Consider the following 20,713-nt stretch of genomic DNA (forward strand, 5'->3'; position numbering starts at 1 on the left):
CTTGTTTTGGCCAAGGGGCACTGGGAATTGGTGAGCATCCTTGCAAACGTGGATTTACGTGGATTTTGACTTCTGACGTTGTTCTCGAACCTGTCCTGGGTTAATTGGTGTCGTGTGCTCAGTGGTTGTTGACAATCCACATGTGGGCCGGGAGTCTCCGGGACCCCCAGGCAACCTAGGGTGATCCCCGTCCTCAGTCACCGGATTGGGTATAGACGCAGGCCGCTATCCACCCGTTCGGAATCGAAGCTGCCCAGTTGAGACTCCAGACTTTATCATGCCGACAAAAAAAAAGCACACTCCAATTCGACAAGTCAACGTCCAAGTCGCCGCGGCCTCGGGTCCGTTGGTCCACCATGCAGGCAGCCTACTACCTGGCCACTCGTGTGCCAGCTTTACCACTTGCCAGAGACGTCATGTCTCCGACGTATCCAGTTTATCCGCAATCACGACCTAACACCGCGAGTCGGTCCCAACACTCAGGCTTCAGGGGTCGCCTCAGGCGTAGAGTGCTGTTTTATTTTTGAACCATGCCGCCACCATTATGGATCCCGACACCGCCTTCTACGGCAACCATGATTCTGCATGGAACCGCCAAGCACGAGAATACTCCATCATCAGCTCGTATGCGAGCATGCAAAAGCCGTGCTTTTGGGTCCGGAGCCCGGGATGCTCGCACCGCCATCTGCCGTGGGGGTGGGTGCGCTTGTGGATGACCAGTAGCTTTGTTTTCCAAAAGCAACCCTATTGTCAACTTCTCTTTTTCTCTATTGCTCATTTTCCATACTATTATTTTTTCTTGCTGTGCGTCTTCTGGGAGGGGCTTTCCATTATCATTCGCTTGATTCGTTGTTCATCCTTAAGACATTCGTTTCTGTACACCCCCTACCCCCCCGTTCGTTTACAGACGCATTCACACATGAGCGTCCCCTTGGCGGACCGCCCAAGATGTTCATCTTGTCACTCGGACTTGTGCTTGTCAGCGTTGTCAGCGGCCTCAAGTACGATCCTCAATATGAGGGCTACAACCTCAATGAAAACGACACAGATAACCCCTTAGAGTATTGGGGGAAATGGGAAGACCATGACTTCTATCCGTCGCCGGAAAATTGGCGATTGCCCTTCTACACTCTCTTCCTTGACAGGTGAATATACCCAGACCGACCGAGGTGCCCGATCCTAACCTGCCGGCAGATTTGTCAACGGAGATCCAAGTAACGACAACATCAACGAAACCCACTTTGAGCAGGACATCTTGGGGACCCAACTACGGTTTGGTGGTGATATTGATGGACTGGCCGACACCCTCGACTATATTCAAGGCTTCGGTATCAAGGCCATCTACGTGGCTGGATCGCCTTTCATCAACCAGCCATGGGGCGCCGACTCATATTCACCGTTGGACCTGACGCTTCTCGACATGCACTTCGGCAACATCACGCAGTGGAGGGCGGCAGTAACCGAGATACATAGGCGCGGCATGTACATTATTTTGGACAACACCTTGGCGACCATGGGCGATCTGATTGGGTTCGAGAACTATTTGAACGAGAGTGCGCCCTTCTGGCTAGAGGAACATCCTGCGTTGTGGAAGACTTCGAGGCATTACCACGATTTCACTTACGGCACGGAGTACAACGAGACTTGTGACATGCCGAGGTTCTATCTGGACGACGGCGAGGAAGTCGATCAAGATGTGTACGACCAGTTCGGGGGCTGTTACGATGGCGACTTTGACCAGTTTGGTGATACCGAGGCTTTTGGTGTGTACCCGGATTGGCGTCGCCAGATCACCAAGTTCGCCTCCGTCCAGGACCGACTTCGCGAATGGGTTCCTTCAGTGCTGGACAAGCTTTCGCACTTTTCCTGCATCACCATTGCCTCTTTGGACATTGACGGATTCCGATACGATAAGGCAACCCAGGTTACTGTTGACGCTGAAGGGAATTTCTCGTCGCACCTGAGAGAATGCGCACGCGAGCTGGGCAAGAACAACTTTTTCATTCCCGGCGAAATTACGGGAGGAAACGGATTCGGCTCCATCTATGTCGGTCGCGGCCGCCAGCCAAGCCAATACTTGGAAAACATTGAAGGTCAGTACCTGTGAAGGCTTTGGGGGTTGTCACGTGAACCCCTCAACCGTCACCAAAACCACCAGCATTATGACCCAAACCCCCCTCCCCCCAAATCCCATCTTGCTTGCCCCTCTTACGACGCCCCTCCTAACAATAAATGCTAACTCGCATTATTGACTAGTCGCCGTCAACTTAACCAATGCAACCACCAAGGACATCTTCATTCGGGATGAGGGTCAAGAGGCCTTGGACGGGGCCGCCTTCCACTATTCAATCTACCGAAACCTACTTAGATTCTTGGGCATGGACGGAAGTGTCGAGGCCGCGTACGATCTTCCCAAGAACTGGGTTGAAGCTTGGAACACTATGCTCACTACCAACGACTTCCTCAACGCGAACACGGGAAAATTCGATCCGAGACATATGTACGGAGTTGTCAACCAAGATGTTTTCCGCTGGCCTGCGCTTACTCTTGGAATTGAGCGTAACTTGTTGGGTCTGGTAGGATTTTTCCACACATCAGAGTAATTACTACATGGAAAACTAACCGCAGTGCAGTTTATAACGACGTTGCATATGCCTGGCATCCCTTTGCTTCTTTGGGGCGAGGAACAGGCTTACTATGTACATGACAACACGGCGAGCAATTATATGTACGGACGACAGCCGATTTCATCTAGTCAGGCGTGGCAGAGACACGGATGCTACAGCTTAGAAGCGACCTTGTACTACCAGATGCCTCTTGACGCGGCACTCACCGGATGCGAAGATGACACCGTCTCTTACGACCACAGAGACCCGAGCCACCCGGTCAGGGCTATTATCAAGCACATGTACCATCTTCGAGAGCAGTTCCCTGTTCTGAAGGACGGCTTCTACCTGAGGGAGCTGTCTGCCCAGACAAAGGAGGTCACGTTGCCTGGAAGTTCCGGAACACCGACCGAGTTCGGCATTTGGTCTGTGATGCGATCCGAGTTCTTGGGCATCCAGGATTTGGGCAACGGGACCAGCGCTACGCCTGTGTGGTTGCTTTACCACAACAATAACGTCACGACGACGTATTCGTTCGACTGCACGAGCGACGACTTGAACAAAACTCTGATTGCGCCCTTCGACACCAACACCAAGGTCAGGAACCTGATGTTCCCCCATCAACGGTTGAATCTCACCGATTCGGCAACGAAGCTGGAGATCAACGGATCTACTGAGTATAATGGTTGTGTCGACACCATTACGATGAACGCGTACGAGTTTAGAGCCTACGTCCCAGAGGCGTCGTGGATCCCACCACCACCCATGATCACCAAGTACTATCCTGGACACGACTTCCGCATCAAATCGTCCGAGTCCACCACCGTCAGCATATCATTCCACGCATCGACCGTTATGGACTGCGACTCATTCACCGATGCCATCAGCTTCAGTTCCAAGACGCTCGACTCCAGCGTCACCCCCAGTGTTGACAGCTCCACCGTGAAGTGCGAGAACATTTCAGAAACCACTGCGTCGTACCCAGGTGCCATTGCTTCGGCCTGGTCCTGGTCGGCCGATGTTGTCGATCTGGCCCCCGGAATTCACCAGATCATTGTAACAAACGCCTCCACGGCTGATCTGGGCTCTTTTACCAACTCGGTGGACCGCTTCCTCATACGGGTTGGTGCGGGAGACAACCCCCTCGTGTTCCAAACCACGAGCAACTATTCCACAACGCTTCTGTCCAAGTCAGACAGTTCCGACGGAGACTTCATTCTCAACCACACCGCTGCTGGTGCTGACCAGTTCCGTTACTCCTTGACCTGGGAATCGAGCTGGAGCGACTGGATGGAATATCCCGACAGCCAAAAATCGACCATCAAGTCTCAGTCGTGGTCGGGGACAAAAAGCCAGGTACGTATGCCAGATACTGGACGGTCAACAAGTCGAATACTAACCGCTTGACTCTTTGTAGGAATGGGATGGTGAACACGTTATTGTGCAATACTACAGTAAACTCCTGGGCAGCAGTGCTTACGTACAACACGGTGACCTCGACTATGATACCCCGCGTCGATTCCCCCATCTGCATACCTCGGGCCCGTTCAACCAATACGGATACGACGCAGGACTCAACAACGTGGTCAAACAGCACTCGGTCGCGTCCACCTGGGACTGGCACTATATGGATGAGTGGTACCCTTCGGCCCATATCCAATTGAGTGTCTGGGGCATGAACCCGGACGGGCAGCCCGACCAAAGTTTCGTCTACGGCGACATCGACGGGGACTATGTTCTCGAGCGTCTGCCGCCGTCGAGTTTGGTGGAGAGCAGCATCAACATCACGCAAGCGCCGCCCAAGCCGTATCTCTCCTACCGTATCGTGTTGCAGGACTCCACGCTTCGATACCAGCTCCAGCCTCAGGGCAACATGTACGCGCAGCTGGCGCTGTATATCCTGCTTTGGATCGTGCCCATAATTAGCGGTCTAGCCGTGGTCTTCGTGTTCAAGCGGTCCTTCTACAAGGTCAAGTTCAACGAGTTCGGCACCCACGACCAGTCCAAGTTCGGCCTTCTGGTCCAGAAGACGAGGCACAAGCTCATGGGCGTTGCTGGTTCCGTGCCCCTCAAGACTTTCAGCTCCAGCCATCTCAACCTGGCGGCTGCGGAGATAGCGGCGCCGACAAAGCGACGAACGGTCTTGATCGCTACTATGGAGTACAACATTGACGACTGGGCCATCAAGATTAAGATCGGAGGATTGGGTGTCATGTCTCAGCTTATGGGGTCCGCCTGCAAGCACCAGGATCTGATTTGGGTTGTTCCGTGCGTCGGTGGTATCGATTACCCTATCGACGAACCCGCGGAATCCATGCTGGTAAGCAACCCCTGGAATTCTTCCGATTTACATTGAAAATGCTAACCCTTCATGCGACAGGTCAAAATCATGGACCAGTTCTACGAAATCCAAGTCCAGTACCACAAGGTCGACAATATCACCTTTGTGCTGCTTGACGCCCCCGTGTTCCGCAAGCAGTCCAAGGCTGAGCCGTACCCGGCTAGAATGGACGACATGGAGAGTGCTATTTACTACTCCGCCTGGTAAGCATCTCCCCACCCCATTGACGCCAGGAATGACAGCCGGACATGACTGACAACCCGTAACAGGAACCAATGTATTGCCGAGACTATCAACCGCTTCCCCGTCGACTTGTACCACATCAACGATTACCACGGAGCAGCAGCGCTGCTTTACCTCCTGCCCAAGACCCTTCCCGCCGCCATGTCGCTCCACAATGCCGAGTTCCAGGGCATGTGGCCGATGCGAACCCCCGAGGAAAGTATGGAAGTGTGCAAGGTGTACAACTTGCCCTTGGAGGTGGTGAGGGAATACGTGCAATTCGGATCTGGTATGTTGTGCCATGGACATTCTGTTCTGGATGGTATTGTGTTGTTGCTAACCGGTTCGTTCACACAGTCTTCAACTTGCTCAACGCCGGCGCCAGTTACCTGCGTATCAACCAAGGCGGTTTCGGTGCAGTCGGTGTGTCCAAGAAGTATGGTGACCGGTCCTATGCTCGTTATCCCATTTTCTGGGGTCTTTCCAAGATTGGAGAGTTGCCTAATCCGGTATGTTACCCTTTAAAGCCCCAATCAGCCGATTCCGTCTTAAGCTCACACATGCTAATCGATGACAGGATCCGAGTGACACTGGGGAGTGGAACAAGGACGATTGCCTCAAAGAAGGCAAACTCGAGGTCGATGAGACGTTCGAGGCTGGTCGTGCCGAGCTGAAGAGGCAGGCCCAGGAGTGGGCTGGCTTGACGCAGAACCCTGATGCTGAGCTGATGGTCTTCGTTGGACGATGGAGTTTGCAGAAGGGCGTAAGTGACGCTTTACAAACCAAAATTATTGCTCCAGAATTGGCCTTGCTGACAAAAGAAATGAATTATAGGTCGATCTTATTGCCGACATATTCCCTTGGGTCTTGGAACATTACCCCCAGACTCAGCTGATCTGCGTCGGACCCGTTATTGATTTGTATGGTCGTTTCGCTGCCCTCAAGCTTTCCAAGTTGATGGAGCAATTCCCTGGACGTGTGTTCAGTAAGCCCGAATTCACGGCTCTGCCGCCGTACATTTTCAGTGGAGCCGAGTTTGCCTTGATTCCCTCTCGTGACGAACCTTTTGGTTTGGTTGCCGTTGAATTTGGAAGAAAGGGTGCGCTGGGTATTGGAGGAAGAGTGGGAGGCTTGGGAACCAGTACGTTCTTTTCTCACCCCTTTTTCTATCTTGATACGACTTCAAATCGCCGCGTGATTGCTCGATTGCCCTCACCCCCTGACGATGGGAAATACTGACTTCTGTTACTCCAGTGCCCGGTTGGTGGTTCACTGTTGAGTCGACCAAAGCGTCCCATTTGCTTAGCCAGTTCAAACATGCCATTGTGGCAGCATTGGAGACGGACCGCCCAACGAGAGCTCTCATGCGAGCGGCGGCCGCCAAGCAACGTTTCCCCGTCGCCCAATGGCTCCAGAAGCTGGACAAGCTGCAGTCAAGTGTTATCAGGGTGCACCACAAGAACGAGAAGAAGTCGACCAAGAAAGCGTTAGCGCTGCTCAAGAACTCGCAAAACAACGGTAGTTCCATGGCTCTGACCAGCGATGTGACGACAACCTATGCCGACGTCAGCCAAATAGACGTCAGACAAATTCCTGACCACGACGACGACTACACGCTGGGCGACTACAGCCGCAACCCGTCGGGACTCAACACACCCATGATGGTGTCCCGCCCTTCATCGCCCGGCCTGACCCCTCGCCTGGGCTCGCCCATGAGCTCCCGCCCCGGAACCCCCGGCCAAAGTTTCTTTAATAGCCATGACCGCCACGATTCAGAAATGTCGTTCCCGGACCAATGGCCCATGGGCTCGGACCTGGGCTTAGAGCGGCCAAGAGGCCTCGGCATCCACGACAACTCCAGTCGCGCCTCCATGCTCAGCCTCGACGAAGTGGTGGGCGATCGCAACGATTTCAAGCTCCAAAAGGTCGACCCCTTCTTTACCGATCAAAAGGGAGACTTCTATTCCGCCTTTGAGAAGAAGCTGGGAGCTCTGACGGTGGATAACTCTATTTCGGAGTTGTGTATTGAGGATTACCTCATCAAGAGTGAGAAGGAGTGGTTCGAACAGTACCGTGACGCACGACTCGGCCGCTCTGCGTCTCCGTCACCCTCTGTGGGCGGACGACCCAGCTCACCTGCTCGATCCAAGTTGCGCGTCCCCGCTGCTGGCGGTAGCCGGCCGAGACTGCCGTCTGCTCTGATGAACAGCAGCACGCGCGTGTCTCTTGACCAGGAATCAGATGATGATATGGCGGACCAGAGGTCACAGTTTGCCATCCCCGATGACTACGTCCCGCCGACGGGTTTGAAGAAGTAAGTGACCCCGTGTACTCTTTCACCCCTGACTGTTTCATTCCCAGTTGCTGACACATCCACCTCTAGGTATCTTCAATACAGCGTTGGTGACTGGCCAATCTACAGTATCCTCCTCGCCATGAACCAAGTTCTTTCGGTCAACTCATACCAAGTCACCCTTCTCACAGGCGAAGTCGGCCAGGCGGCCACCAAGCTATACACCGTGGCCAGTATCTACCTCGTCTTCGCCATCCTCTGGTATACGCTCTCGCGCACCGTGCCACTGCTCTACCCCCTCGCCATCCCCTTCTTTGTCTACGGCATCGCCTTCATCATCCTGGGCTTTTCGCCCATGGCTAGTGACAGCGACACTAAGGGCTGGCTGCAAAATGTGGCCACGGGCTTCTACGCTGCGGCTTCGGCTAGTGGCGCCATCTCGTTCGCGTTTAACTTTGGTACGGATGGTGGATCGACGGTGACTACCTGGATTTTCCGTATGGCAGTTATTCAGGGGTTGAGTCAGTTGTACACAATTGGCTTGTGGGCGTGGGGAAGTCTGATCAGTGCGGCGTCGGCTAATTCGACTGCTTCGCCATCCCTGGCTAACTCTCCGGCACTCCTCGGTGTCTGTCTGCCTATCACCTTATTGCTCTGGGCTATTGGTGTTGTAAGTAACCTTTCTCCACCCCTACCCCCTCTTTGATCATTTCTTCCGTTTCTGTTCTTGAACAAGCGCTAACTTCACCACCAGGTCGTATTTCTTGGCCTTCCCGACTTCTATCGCGAAACTCCTGGCCCCGTCCCGCAACTCTGGAAGACGCTCCTCAAGCGCAAGACCATCGCCTGGTACCTACTCGCGGTCCTGATCCAGAACTACTTCCTCTCGACTCTCTACGGTCGCAACTGGTTCTTCCTCTTCAGCTCGAAGGTCCTCCCCGTCTGGGGCGTCGTCTTACTCGCGCTGGGCTTCTTCACCATCGGCTGGGCGGGAATCCTCTATGCTCTCGCCGTTGCTAGTAAGAGCCACCCCTGGCTTTTCCCCATGTTCGCCGTCGGCCTCGGTGCTCCCCGCTGGGCCCAGATGTTCTGGGGCACGTCCCGCATCGGTCTCTGGCTGCCGTGGGCTGGTGGTGCCATGGCGTCTGCGGTTCTGAGTCGTATGCTCTGGCTTTGGCTTGGTCTTCTGGACGCTGTGTCCGGGGCGGGCATTGGTGTTATTCTCATGTTAACTCTGACCCGAGTCCACGTCTCGGCCGCGGTCGCGTCGGCTTCGGTCTTAGGTAGTATAGCGACCATGCTAGCCCGGGCCACTGCGCCCAATAACCTCGGCCCCGGGGATGTATTCCCGGATATGAGCAAAGGCGTGAGTGCTCTTGGTACGGCCTGGTTTTGGGTCGTATTGTTTTTGCAGTTGTTTATTTGTATTGGGTACTTCAAATTCTTCAGGAAGGAACAAGTCAGCAAGCCGTAAAAATTTGGAAACGGCTTGAAAAAGAAAATAGGTGGCATGGGATGAGGTAATGTCTTTGGATGGGTACATGGAATTGGAGTGGCCAGGTCATGGATTTGTATATAGGTAATTTTTTTATTAGAAGTTGTAGAATTTCGGGTTGGAAGTGAGGTTTAGTTCTCTACATGCTGCTTGTCTGGACAATCTGAACTATATACATAGGTGGAGTTTACCCCGCCTCCAGCGCTGTTTCAAGTGCATTTCGGACACCTGTATATCTCCAAGCGAGTGCAGTACTAGATACTAAATATTGCTGACAGAGGTATACCAAATAGCTATCTCTGGTAGCAATCTTCATGTGGGGGCGAAGTTGGTGGGGTCTGGTTAGGCGTGACAGGGTCTTGATGGGGGTTAACCTCCGCGACTACGGAGGTTGCTTGACCTGACTACCTTTAGATGAATGAGATTATATCAATAGTATAATGATAGGATACGTGAAATTTGGTCTGGTTTGCCTTGTGAAATAATGGATTAAGTGGCAATGCTACCTAGCGCATTCTGGCTCGGGTGTAAGTGTTCCGGGCTGTTACAACATATCCACTACGGCCTACGCGAAGTTGGGAAGTACATGTAAAACTTAGTGTCTAGCTAGACAAATTCGTGGCATCTTTCTGATCCATCCATGAACAATTACATGGCCGTTTGGATGTCGAAATGATTTTCCCGCCGTGTTACCTGTAGACTCCTAATCCTGTCCTCGGCAATCTTGCTCAGTATTGTCTTGTGTTCCTTACGGAGAGGTTTCGCATCAGTTTTTTGACCTCATTTCACCATGTACATGACACGTAGGCCCTCCTTAGGCTGGAGCTAGAACTGCTGTAGACCTTGCTGTGGTAAAGACTGTGTCTGAGGCAACGGCATCCCCTGTTGACTCCACATGATCTGCGGACTCGGCTGTGGTGGTGAAAACTGCGAAGTTCCTGGAACCTGAGATCCCGAATAGTTTTTCTTGGAGGTAAACGGGCTGGGCTGGGGTTGTCTGCCAATTGGCTGGACCTGTGGCATCGTTGGGGCCTGCATGGGGGCTTGCGGGACGTTGAATCCTGTTATCGACATCGAACTGGACCCCTGTGGCATACCCGGTGGCGGAGGCTGTTGTTGTTGGTGGAACTGCAGCATACCAGAAGAAGCTTGATGCGGACTCTGGTATAGCTGGACGCCAACATTGGGAGCCATGGGCGTGGCGCCGAACGGGACCCCTCCCGCGAACGCATCATGGTTTTCATTCCTGCGGTTCATGGCCTCATCATTGCGTTGATGTTTAGTGCGCCAGAGATAGTAGTTGAACTCGTTGGAAACGTCGGCGATCTTGGTGAAGTGCTCTCGTGTGACTTTGATGACGGTCTCTAGAGAACCTGGTGTCAAATTATATACCTTTGCGCATGGGTAAAGATTATGCTTACCTGTCGTGGAGGTCTTCTCGACGCCAGGTCCACCATGTAGAAGTAGAATGATACCTTTCCCTGGATGATTTCAGTTAGTACGCAGAAACATTATCCCACGAGGACGATGGGTACCTTTGTCCTGGATCAGATCGAATTGGCGCCTTTGGGATTTTGCTTTCCCGAAGCATAAGCAGACCGATAGATTCAAGAGATTTGTCAAGGTCTTCGTGAAATCCAGCAAAGTCGAAGCCATCAAAGGTTTTGACGTCGAGCGTTGCTTCGGTAGGAAAGATATCCAACACATAGCCAACGAGGGACTGGAAAAGGACGCAGAGCAGAGAAAATGACAATGCCATCCAGCTCGCTTCTTGGGTAGATCGCTGCAAAACAATGCTCCAGTGTTGCAACTCGTGCTAAACTTCCTCCCCAACAACGAGTTTACTTCGATGCTTTGCGGTGCTCTGGCACTCGTATTCAGTTAAGCAATTCGGATGTCCCTGTAGGCGGTGCATTTACTGATCGAACGCGTGAACAGGTAGCACAGCGTGTCAATGATATCAGGGACAAGATATACAATTGTCTCGAACAACTGCCGTACATAGTCCAAATGACACAGAACACATTGACATGAACACAAATGACCCCAAAGTGTGGAACGCAGCCGAACACCTCTACTTGGGCATCCTGGAAGGTGTTGAGCAGATGCTGCAGTGGATAGATGAATCTACCTTCTGTAACTGCAGCGATAACATACACTCCCACGTGACTGTACTGACGTTAAAGCAGCCGCTGCGTTGAAATCTGTATTCTTGCCCCACATCTACGGCCATTCTGTCGAAAAGCAGGCTATCAAGGAGTGTATCGATGCCAGGATCAGCAAGTTTGAGGCCGCCGTTGGGGGACGCACTCCACAACCGCATAGCCTCTCTCGAGAAGAATGTCGAGGTAGCAGTCAGCAGCACGCTAGAGCATCTCCTCGATTTCGAGCGACAGACTCGACTGGAACAAGGTAAGCGATTTCACTGAAGCTGTTATCGATCCGTGACTAACTGATGCCACCAGGCCAGAGCAACGCTCAAATATTAGCAGCTGTAAATTCGACCAAGGTGTTTCTTACACTAAACCAGCTGCGGGATATCGTTGGAGTGGATAGCCAGCTCGTCAACCTCGATTTAGAAGTCGCCATGCTGGATGCGGAGCAAGACGCGTCCCCCACAATGAATGAAAGTGCAATTTCAATCATGTATCAATCCCGTTTCCATCAATGGCTGTACAGCAACCAGTCCCAGGTGCTTCTGATCAGATGGGGGAACACCACAATCTTCAAGAAGAGGCTGCCTCACTCTTAATGCTTCTCTCGTGCTTACTCTATCGAAGATTGTCCAAATCAGGGACAGTCCTCCCCTTAATTCATCTATGCGGACAACACAATGGTCCAGACGACCCTTTCAACCGGCCAAGTGGAATGCTGCGTCATATAAGCGCCCATTTACTCGATGCTGAGCCTGATCGCGTCGACCTCTCTGCCTTTAACCTGGATACGATCCAAGGCATCCAGGGGTCAAATCTTCAATATCTTCAACATCTGTTTCGAACTCCATTAATGGCGGCGACCGGGCGAGTGGTTGTCCTAATAATAGACGAAATCTCCTGGCTGGAAGAAACGCCCTGGGATGATGAGTTCGGGGTCGTGGCTCAGTTCTGGCGGAATCTGGTAAGTGTCTTTAACCGTGGGATTCCTGGGCAGACTGGCCCCGTGCTCAAGGTTCTTATTAAAAATCCTACTGTTAGCCGCTATGCGGAGCAGTGGTTGCCAAACGACAGCTGTGTTCTCGACTTGGCGGATGAAGGATATACAGATGAGATAAGTCTGGGTTTCGAGTCTGCGGTTGGTGTAGCGTACTAGTTAGCCAGATTATAAACAATGCATGGCTTAAAGATGTGCAACCATACGGAGTATTTCTAATCATATCACATATCCGTGCTTCCCAATCTAATCCTATATATAAATTGCGTGTCGTCTTACAATTTGGATTGAGGTTCTACCGAATTCTACGCTTAGTTATGTGTTAGTACGAATGGTCGTTTCAACTATATCTTCCATATCTTCTCTTCTCTTATAGGTCCGTACCTCGCAAATATCTACATTTCAAGTATCCGGGCAGCCAACTTGGCCGAGGCTCCTTAAGCTACTGATAAACCTTTAGACTCTCGAACACTGAAAAGGCGCATACGTAAGATTCGTTGCAGCTAGGAAAGAATATCTCCTTATCCCTTAGATCCAAGAACTCTTATCCTATTTCAAAAGCAATTTAAACATATCTTGGCATTGCTGCGTTAAAACTCACAATTATGTAAAGAGCCACTTGTCTCATTCAGTATGCTTGCTCTTGCAGACTTTCTCCCTCTTCTCCCAGCCACTCCCACTTAGCTTTCACCTCCCGACATGTCCCTCGGTATTAATGCGAACCAGAGCGTTCCACAATAACGTAGTCCGCCTTTTTATCTTCCCAGGGGCCACTTGAAGGGGATCCTTGTCTCAGCGCACTCGATCATGACGCCCTGGCGATCACCTCATAGAGGATCCATTGAAAAGAAACCCGTGCGCGCCTGTGCATGTTGATGCGTGCACCTAGGGGGGAGGATTCTATAATGCAGTAGTGCGCAACGTTATAGTATCTAATTGAATGGGATTCACCTAACCAGTGGGTCCCCTTACCTTTTCGTATCACATATACAGCACCGTGGTAGCCATGCCAAGAACGAGGGGGTTGGAAACGTCGGGATCTGAGCAGGTTCTCCATGTGTGTTACGGGCTTTCCCCATCGGCAGAGGCGTCCCTGTCCACTATCCTCGCACATATCAGAACCCAGGTCCGATCCTAGTCATCTACATGCCCGAGTCGCCGTGCGTGGGCAGACAGACCACGAATCCGAGATTCGCTAGTATACCCAGCCAATAATTATCAGGCGGCAAAAAGACGGTCGCGAAAGTAGATACGTATTTACTCCTGGCCCTACCGTACCTGGAACTGATGCTTTTGAGCGTGCGGGCCTCGACGGCTCGTTGCCAAACGTGTGAGATGGTCGCATAGGGCGCCAGCTTGACGCCTTTCAGATTATCCGTAGTGCGAGAGACCAATTTGAATCTGAGCTTGTTTATACTGTGATGGATACAGATATAACAACTTAGCAGATTCAAAAGCGTGTGATAGGGTTGGACAGACGGAGAAGTAGAGAATGTATCAATTGAGCTGAGGGGAAATGAGAAACCAGGTAAATACGGATATTAAATAGTAAAACACCAAAGAAATACATCGTCATATATTGTAGCAAACTATCGGTTGTTGTCCATATCCCTAAGCAGGGCTGTACTATTTTAGGGTGTCTACATAACCAACACAGACGACCCGGCCCATGACAAACCTGTAGTGTCCACCAAAAATCTCTAACGTGGTTTAACACCGAGTCGCGCACTTTTTCAACTTTTCCAATCTTTTGACTTCAACACTTATTTCCTCAACAACAACACCATGTAAGTTCAAACCCAAGAAGCCAAAATCAACCTTGCCATCGAAGCTATCCGATCGACCAAAAATATGAGCCAACGTCGAGCAGCAAAGCTATACGGTGTACCCGAGTCCTCACCAAGATAGAGGAAAGAGCTATTGTTCAGCATGTACTTGACCTAGATTTGAGAGGGTTTCCTCCCCGGCTAGAGGGTGTGGAAGATATGGCCAATTCTATTCTTGCGACGCGGGGTACCCGACGCGTCGGCAAGCTCTGGGCGCATCGCTTTGTAAAGCGAACCCCAGAGTTACAGACGCGTTTTTCTCGCTCGTATAACTTCCAGAGGGCCCTCTGCGAGGATCCAAAGATTATTGAGGACTGGTTCCGGCTTGTATCGAATATGAGGGCCAAATACGGGATCCAGGACTGCGATATGTGGAACTTCGACGAGACGGGCTTTATGATGGGCGTTATTCAACGCTCGATGCCCTGGACATTTTGGCCCGGAAGGACGCGGAGGCCCAGTTAAAGGAGGACAAGCGCTCTAGAGGGGGTAAAGAAAAGGCTGGTCCGTCGACTGTACGACGATTTAGTAAGTGTAAGAAGACCGGACATAATGTAAAGACTTGTCAAGTCGAACTATAATTGTCAGATGTATATAGCTCTGGATGCATTTCAATAAACTTTAGTCTGTTGTGGCTTTTTAATTGAACTTGAAATTATAGTGTGGTAAAAAGTGCGCGACTCGGTGTTAAACCACGTTATAGAGTCATTATTAATGAAGAAACACATGTAACTACATCCCAGCACAGTAGTCACCTGCAGAAGTGTTGTTCCGTACGCTTTTTTATCCAAATCGTGCTCTACGTCGTGGCAACTTTATCCCGATTCTTTGCTTGCCCAACGGGCTTCATACCGTTTACATGCGGTCACCTAACTTGGCTCTAAACAGACCAAGCCTTCCCAAGATCACCCAGCGTGAGGCCTAGATACCACTGCAAGATACTGATTGAATGTACTGAATCGAAATTGATGCTGTCGAAGACCTTTTGATCGGAAGTATCTCATCAAGGTGCTTGAGATAATATACCCCAAATAAGCATAATTATGATTTATGGCTGGAAATTTTTGTGCATCTGAAACTAAGATGTCTCTGGGTAAATGTGATTGGTTCGAAATTACTGTTATTTTCATGCTTCTTCTCATGCTGCAGGCCATGACAATACCTTCTACTCCGAATTCAATGTACCCCGAGTCTTTTAGTCTCCATCCCATGAACACCCAGTTCTTTCCTAGTCTCAGTCTTCTACCGTCTCATCCCCCCCTTGACTTGCCCCATTATCAACGACCTCCTCGCGATCCCCTAGATGCAACACAATCGGCAGCGGCTTCATGCGCCTGTACATAAACGCCGTCAAGGGCCTTTCCAACTGATCCACTTCGGCCCAAGGCAAACTCTCATCACTCAGCGAAGCATTCCAGCCACTCGGCCGATGATTCTCGTAGATGTGTTTAAATCGCCAATGGTGATACGGCTTGGGTGTCTTGAGCATCCCGTACATCTCCCAATGACGTTTCCGCGAGCTATGCTTGCTCAGCGCCGCGTGCTTGGGCTCCGCCTCGAACACTTCGTTGTACCGCTGGGAGGTCTTAGCGCGGTGGGCTAGAAGATCCTGCTTGCATTGGCGCCGGGTCTGCTTGAGCTGAGCTTTCTTGAGAGACCTTTTGTCCGCGGCGTCCGAGTCATCGATCTCTGCGCACCTTTTCATATAGTGATGGGCGTGAGCGTAGCGGATCTTGTTGCAGTCGGCGCGCCAGTGCCGCTTGGCCCCTCGCTCCATCTCGTCGAGCATTTGGGTTCGCGGGCTCGGAGGGGCGTAGTTGCTTGTGGAATATCCTGAATACATGGAGATAGGCATAATACTCTGACTAATGGGATACATCGTTCTTCTACGAATGTATACGATCGAAGGGTTTTGGTATTCCAAGTTATGCTAATGAAGGATGCTGTGAGTTTGAGGAAGCTCAGTAGGTCATTGGTGAGGTCAACCTCATACCTCCTGTTTGGAGGCTCTGAGTGGGTCTGTCGTCTTCGTGCTTTCCCAGTTTCGAGACATTGACGCAGCGCCTAAATATTGTTGAAAGACGTTGCCCTCTGCTCGCCGCATCCTTCCTACCTCATTTATAAACACCATAAACCAAAGACCACTCGTGACTCCTCTTGTAAACTTGGCGAGACTACGAGTCATAACCGGCGCCACATTGTCTTCGACATCAGATTCCGCGCCGAATTATTACACTCCTTCGGTATAGATAACGTAAGTAGCTGTGCAATGATCCAAGATTTAAAATTATCATTCTACCCAAACCTCGTGTTGTTCATATAAGTTCAACAGCCTCATCAAACACGCTGTTCGGTCACTCCTCTTCTTAAATCTGTCTCATAGCGCCGTAGCCAGTTTCCGTACCGCGCCAAACTTGCCCCGCAAAAGGCCGAGAGAGAAGTTGTATCGGGGATCCTTGTCCTCGTGCACCTGCTTCTAAGTGTATTCCCATTTGTCGAGATCAAGGTTGCTCAAACCATTGCATTATACAGCGATCGAGTGGTCATTTGAGAGAACTGTGCCTTTGCTGAAGAGCCAGTGCTGAAGAAAACAGTTGCTATTTATGTCATTGTTGGCCAGCAAATAATACTCAAGGTGAGTTCTACAGAGGCGAGGTTGACTGAAATGGGCGGGGAATATGTGGGACTGTTCACTCACCTGCAGAAGTTGGTGGCGGCGGTCATGTTGATGACCGATTCATGATACCAGCATTGCCAATGGTGAAAGTTGAGTGGCTCGACTCCGGACTTGAAGAAGCCATTCATGTCTTCCAGAATATCATGCTGATACCTTGAGATCTAGAGTCAGTCAACTGTTAATGCCAGCTCGACTGAGTAACTCGCAAGCGCCGCAAGTTCGTCAACTTCGCCTTCAATTGGTGATAGTCGTAGTTCCGGATGATGAAGTCCTTTTGGAGGCACGTCTCAGCCAGACCGCCTAGCTTCTGCGCCAGAGAGGCAAAGAAGTAAGCTCCAGCATCGCCGTAAGTCACGATCCCAAAGTTTGTATGGAACCGAAGTCCTCGGCCAGGGCCCCCCTATACACATCGGCCCTATTGTCGAAATACACCAGTGCGTTGGATAGGAGATTAAGGTGTCGAAAGAACATGTCATGATCCAGCAGGCCTAACATTTCGTCTCTGACCCGCCTTCCTTCAGCATCTGGGTCAGAACCACGAAATGAGATTACGACTTATGGTGTGATGGGTGCAGCGGCTCGAAGACGGTCGCTTGAATACCGCTGTCTCGGTACTCTTGCTGCAGCATCAATGCCTTATCATTTCAGGCCTTCCACTCATATCCGATCACGATGAGCTTCAAGTTCCAGCCAGCACACCGGTATGCGATGGACAGGTGAAAAACACACAACTTTTCCAGGTTAGTACCACACTAAAGATAAGGTGGGAGAATGTAGTTGACTCGGGGTATGGCTCGGAGACCAAGAGTATGATAGGAGTGCATAGTGGAAGCGATTGGCCGGATTCTCCCGGTTGGTCAAAGCGAAGAATCACTTGGTCTACTATGAGCGGCTCTGAGATACTAGTGACTTCCTGTCTAGCAACCTGCGATGAAAAGATGGGCTTATGCACCTTCGTAAGTACTTTCGGTGCAAATTCAAGTGGTAGGCCCCTCTTATGGCATGTTCAAGAAAACTAACGATTGTTCCTGGGCGAATATATCGACTCCGTGAAGAGAGTCTCCACCTCGAGAGAGAGCAGATAGAAGCAAATGATGAACAGAAAGGTTGTACTGACCACTAAGGGTGCACGAAACCGAAACGACATAATCGAAAGGCAGACTTAACTAAGATATAAAGGCAAATAAGAACATGACAATGGTTGCTACACATCGCCAAACTCTGGATTGGCGACGCGAGTAGGTTTGAGAATCAAGGAGCTGAAGCTTAGGAGATGTGAGAGGACATGGAAAGTGGGACGAAGGCTTACAGGGGGGGGCAGCGTGTGATCGCCGCCGTGCCCCTCTCTGCTGGTTGTGTGGTTGCAATGCAAAGAAGACACAACCAGCCTTGTGGCACACTCTTTTCCATCTGCCATACCATCAATCTAAGCGCCCTCAATCACTACAGCGGATGCATGTTGATGTGTGTTGGCGTATCATCCGTTTGATGTTGAGAGTGGGTTAGCGCTACATGAAGGACCAAGTGAAAGAAAGACAGGCTCCCGTGCTTCAATAACCATATACCGTTTGTAGAGACACAGCAAGATTGCATGAACCAACACGGGCCACAATTCAGGCCTCATTGAGTCGAATCCACTTTGGTCTTATCCTGGCAACACACTTTTAACCTATGAGTTTTTCAGCATTAAAATGTGGGGTTTCAAATCCACCCGGGCTATTTCATCTCAAACGGGCGGAACGGGCGGAACAGGCGGGAGCACAATTATCCAACATACTTGTATGTGCAAACGACTCACTGGGACTTCAACGACTTGAAAGGCATTTTTGGCAGACCTGATGGCCACGAACAAGGCATTACCAAGCTTTGGAATGGCGGTCAAGGGAGCACTTTCGTCCTGTTCCTCCCCTACACGATAAAATGCTCCGCAGAAAGTAATAGGAATAGCAAGCGCTGACCTCTGCGCCGAACTCCTGGTGCCAGTGGGCTGGGCCGCACGCTAAACCAAGAATCCCTGCACAATGTCGCCCTGCCCCAAAGGTTATCTATCTTTTCGACCCGACTCCATAAAAGTATTCAGGAGAGGCCCAATAGCAATACCTCGTTGTTCAATTAGCGCCCTGAAACTGCTGTGCCGCCGCGAAGAGTTACCCAAGTGGAGTGATGACATGACTTCGAATATGAACTCATATGTTCCCGTGTAAGACCGATCCAACCAGGAATAAAGATCCGACCAGGAGGTGGATGACAAGCGCGATGAAGCTCGTTGCAGTCATGATTTTCGCCTTGGCAAGTCGCCAATGGTGCAGTTCGTAGTAAATGCTCTGTACTTATCGTCCAACCCCCCAGCCAACGTGTCGCCGACGTTTCTCGATATCTTTCTTCTTTTTCCACTTCTTTCTGTCAACCGATTACGATGCGAGGCGGCCGGGTCGTCCCGACTCTGTGCTATACAGCATTTTCACTATGGGCGTTGTCGACTTGGATCTTGTTGTTGGCTTCAACAGCCGTGGAGGCGAGATGCTATAATAGCAAGGGCACCCCTTGGGTGTTCACGAACGACGAGCCGGTTGAGGCCTGGATGCCTTGCAATCTCACGGCGGAGGTGACTAACTGCTGTAGTCCGTGGGACTATTGCATGAGCAATGGGCTGTGCATGGACGCAGTCATCGATAATGTCATCAGCCAACAGGGCTGCACGGATAAAGATTGGGGAGAGCCCTGCTTTAATTACTGTGAAGGGAAAGAGAGTAGGTAGTTTGAAGCCGATGTGCAAAGGAAGGGAGACTGACTTCTTGCTTGCTATAGGTGATGCGGCAGGACTTCATTTCTTCTGGCGTTGTGTCGGGCAGTCATATTGCTGCGGCAACAACAGATCAACGACATGCTGCGAAGACCCGGGAGTTGAGACCGTCCAGCTTCCAGTAGGGCTGTCCCTTCATCATCCGCCTAATCCATCGACCAGTACTTCCAAAACAACCACTTCCACGTCTACGGCCGTGGCCACGGTCACTACCTCCCCCGACGCTGCGTCCACTGCTGGGGGCGACGAAGCCACGAGTTCCACGCCAATCCAAACTAGGATCTCATCGCCCACGGCGAGCACTGCGGCAACCCCGAATAATGACCATAGTGTGGCGATCGGCCTCGGTGTAGGGATACCGTTGGGCCTGGGAATGATTGCAGCGGTATGCTTCCTGGGCTTGCAGATTCAGAAAAGGAGCCAAAAACCAAAGCCTGAGGCTGCTCCCGCTCAGATGCAATGGAACACTCCTGAGTACTACAAAACCCCTGAACAGTATATCGGGGAGTTGCCACACAGGAATTGGCATCAGCCTTCGGAGCTTGATGCAAGAGAGATGGCAGAGCTTCGCAGTTAGCCTGTCCTACTGTATTTGTATTCCGGAAGGGAAATTTATAAACCCACATCATGCGTTCAATTTTATCTGATGACCAACCATAATAGAGTTAGCTCAAGACACTTGATCCCGACAGCAATGCTCTGTGCTGTGGAAATCGTGTTGGCGGCTGTTCCGTGGTTGCAGGAGGGTAGCTGTGCTTCGAATGGGGCTAATGATCTTAGTGAACCGAAATCTCGGGTGGTTATTCTCACATTACCCTTTCAACTCTGTCCAGCTTAGCCGGGCTATCCAAAGGCTATCGAGTTGTGCCCGGACGTCGTATTTCCCATTGAAAAGGCGCTACGGTTTTTCTTTGCCCGTGTGGCTCGGTCCTGGTACTTGTACCATATCACTATCGCTACGCCGGTTCAATAATCTCAACCTCAATCGCCGTGGCGGCAAGCGGAGGGTCAATATGCCGACTTCGGGCACGCATTCTTGCTTTCTCTTGCCTTCCATACATAGCACGACAATTTGGTGCTTTCAGGGTAATAGGGCTTCACGTGTTGCGGGTTGGAAGCTTGCTAAGCATACTTAAGTGGCGAGTCGACAAGAGAGAGACAGGAAGGCCTCGCCATAATATTTATCAGCTATTCACCCCTTAACAAACCCGCACATTCTTTAAACCCCAGCCGAACTTCTTGAAGGAATGCAAATTATCATGTTGTTGGGTGGCTAAAGAGGGAACAACCTCAAAAACCG

At 51.0% G+C, this 20,713-nt stretch overlaps 5 protein-coding genes across 5 annotated transcripts; 3 read left to right on the top strand and 2 right to left on the bottom strand.

Annotated features, from left to right (window-relative positions):
- Positions 1 to 948: 948 nt before the first annotated feature.
- On the top strand, positions 949 to 8,936 carry BCR38DRAFT_491406 (alpha-1,3-glucan synthase; the record flags this gene model as incomplete). Its single annotated transcript, XM_040864657.1, has 13 exons — positions 949 to 1,145; positions 1,195 to 2,093; positions 2,257 to 2,576; positions 2,634 to 3,962; positions 4,024 to 4,926; positions 4,987 to 5,150; positions 5,217 to 5,458; positions 5,527 to 5,678; positions 5,747 to 5,932; positions 6,004 to 6,310; positions 6,424 to 7,483; positions 7,553 to 8,132; positions 8,217 to 8,936. The coding sequence occupies 13 exons, from the start codon at positions 949 to 951 to the stop codon at positions 8,934 to 8,936; spliced, it is 7,059 nt and encodes a 2,352-aa protein (XP_040709300.1).
- An 846-nt stretch (positions 8,937 to 9,782) lies between these two features.
- Positions 9,783 to 10,613, bottom strand: BCR38DRAFT_491407 (uncharacterized protein; the record flags this gene model as incomplete). The annotated part of the gene is made up of 3 exons (XM_040864658.1): positions 9,783 to 10,321; positions 10,379 to 10,438; positions 10,493 to 10,613. The coding sequence occupies 3 exons, from the start codon at positions 10,611 to 10,613 to the stop codon at positions 9,783 to 9,785; spliced, it is 720 nt and encodes a 239-aa protein (XP_040709301.1).
- Positions 10,614 to 11,224: 611 nt separating this feature from the next.
- Positions 11,225 to 12,266, top strand: BCR38DRAFT_415215 (uncharacterized protein; the record flags this gene model as incomplete). The annotated part of the gene is made up of 3 exons (XM_040859009.1): positions 11,225 to 11,369; positions 11,423 to 11,587; positions 11,644 to 12,266. 3 exons carry the CDS (start codon positions 11,225 to 11,227, stop codon positions 12,264 to 12,266), a joined length of 933 nt encoding a protein of 310 aa, XP_040709302.1.
- Positions 12,267 to 15,167: 2,901 nt separating this feature from the next.
- On the bottom strand, positions 15,168 to 15,788 carry BCR38DRAFT_491409 (uncharacterized protein; the record flags this gene model as incomplete). Its single annotated transcript, XM_040864659.1, has 1 exon — positions 15,168 to 15,788. The coding sequence occupies one exon, from the start codon at positions 15,786 to 15,788 to the stop codon at positions 15,168 to 15,170; it is 621 nt and encodes a 206-aa protein (XP_040709303.1).
- Positions 15,789 to 18,826: 3,038 nt separating this feature from the next.
- BCR38DRAFT_147102 (uncharacterized protein) lies at positions 18,827 to 20,082 on the top strand. The gene is made up of 2 exons (XM_040853679.1): positions 18,827 to 19,360; positions 19,419 to 20,082. The coding sequence occupies exons 1-2, from the start codon at positions 19,027 to 19,029 to the stop codon at positions 19,988 to 19,990; spliced, it is 906 nt and encodes a 301-aa protein (XP_040709304.1). The 5' UTR covers positions 18,827 to 19,026; the 3' UTR covers positions 19,991 to 20,082.
- Positions 20,083 to 20,713: the final 631 nt, after the last annotated feature.

This window comes from Pseudomassariella vexata (genome assembly GCF_002105095.1).
Source record: "Pseudomassariella vexata strain CBS 129021 chromosome Unknown BCR38scaffold_32, whole genome shotgun sequence".
NCBI classification, from domain to species: Eukaryota; Fungi; Ascomycota; class Sordariomycetes; order Amphisphaeriales; family Pseudomassariaceae; genus Pseudomassariella; species Pseudomassariella vexata.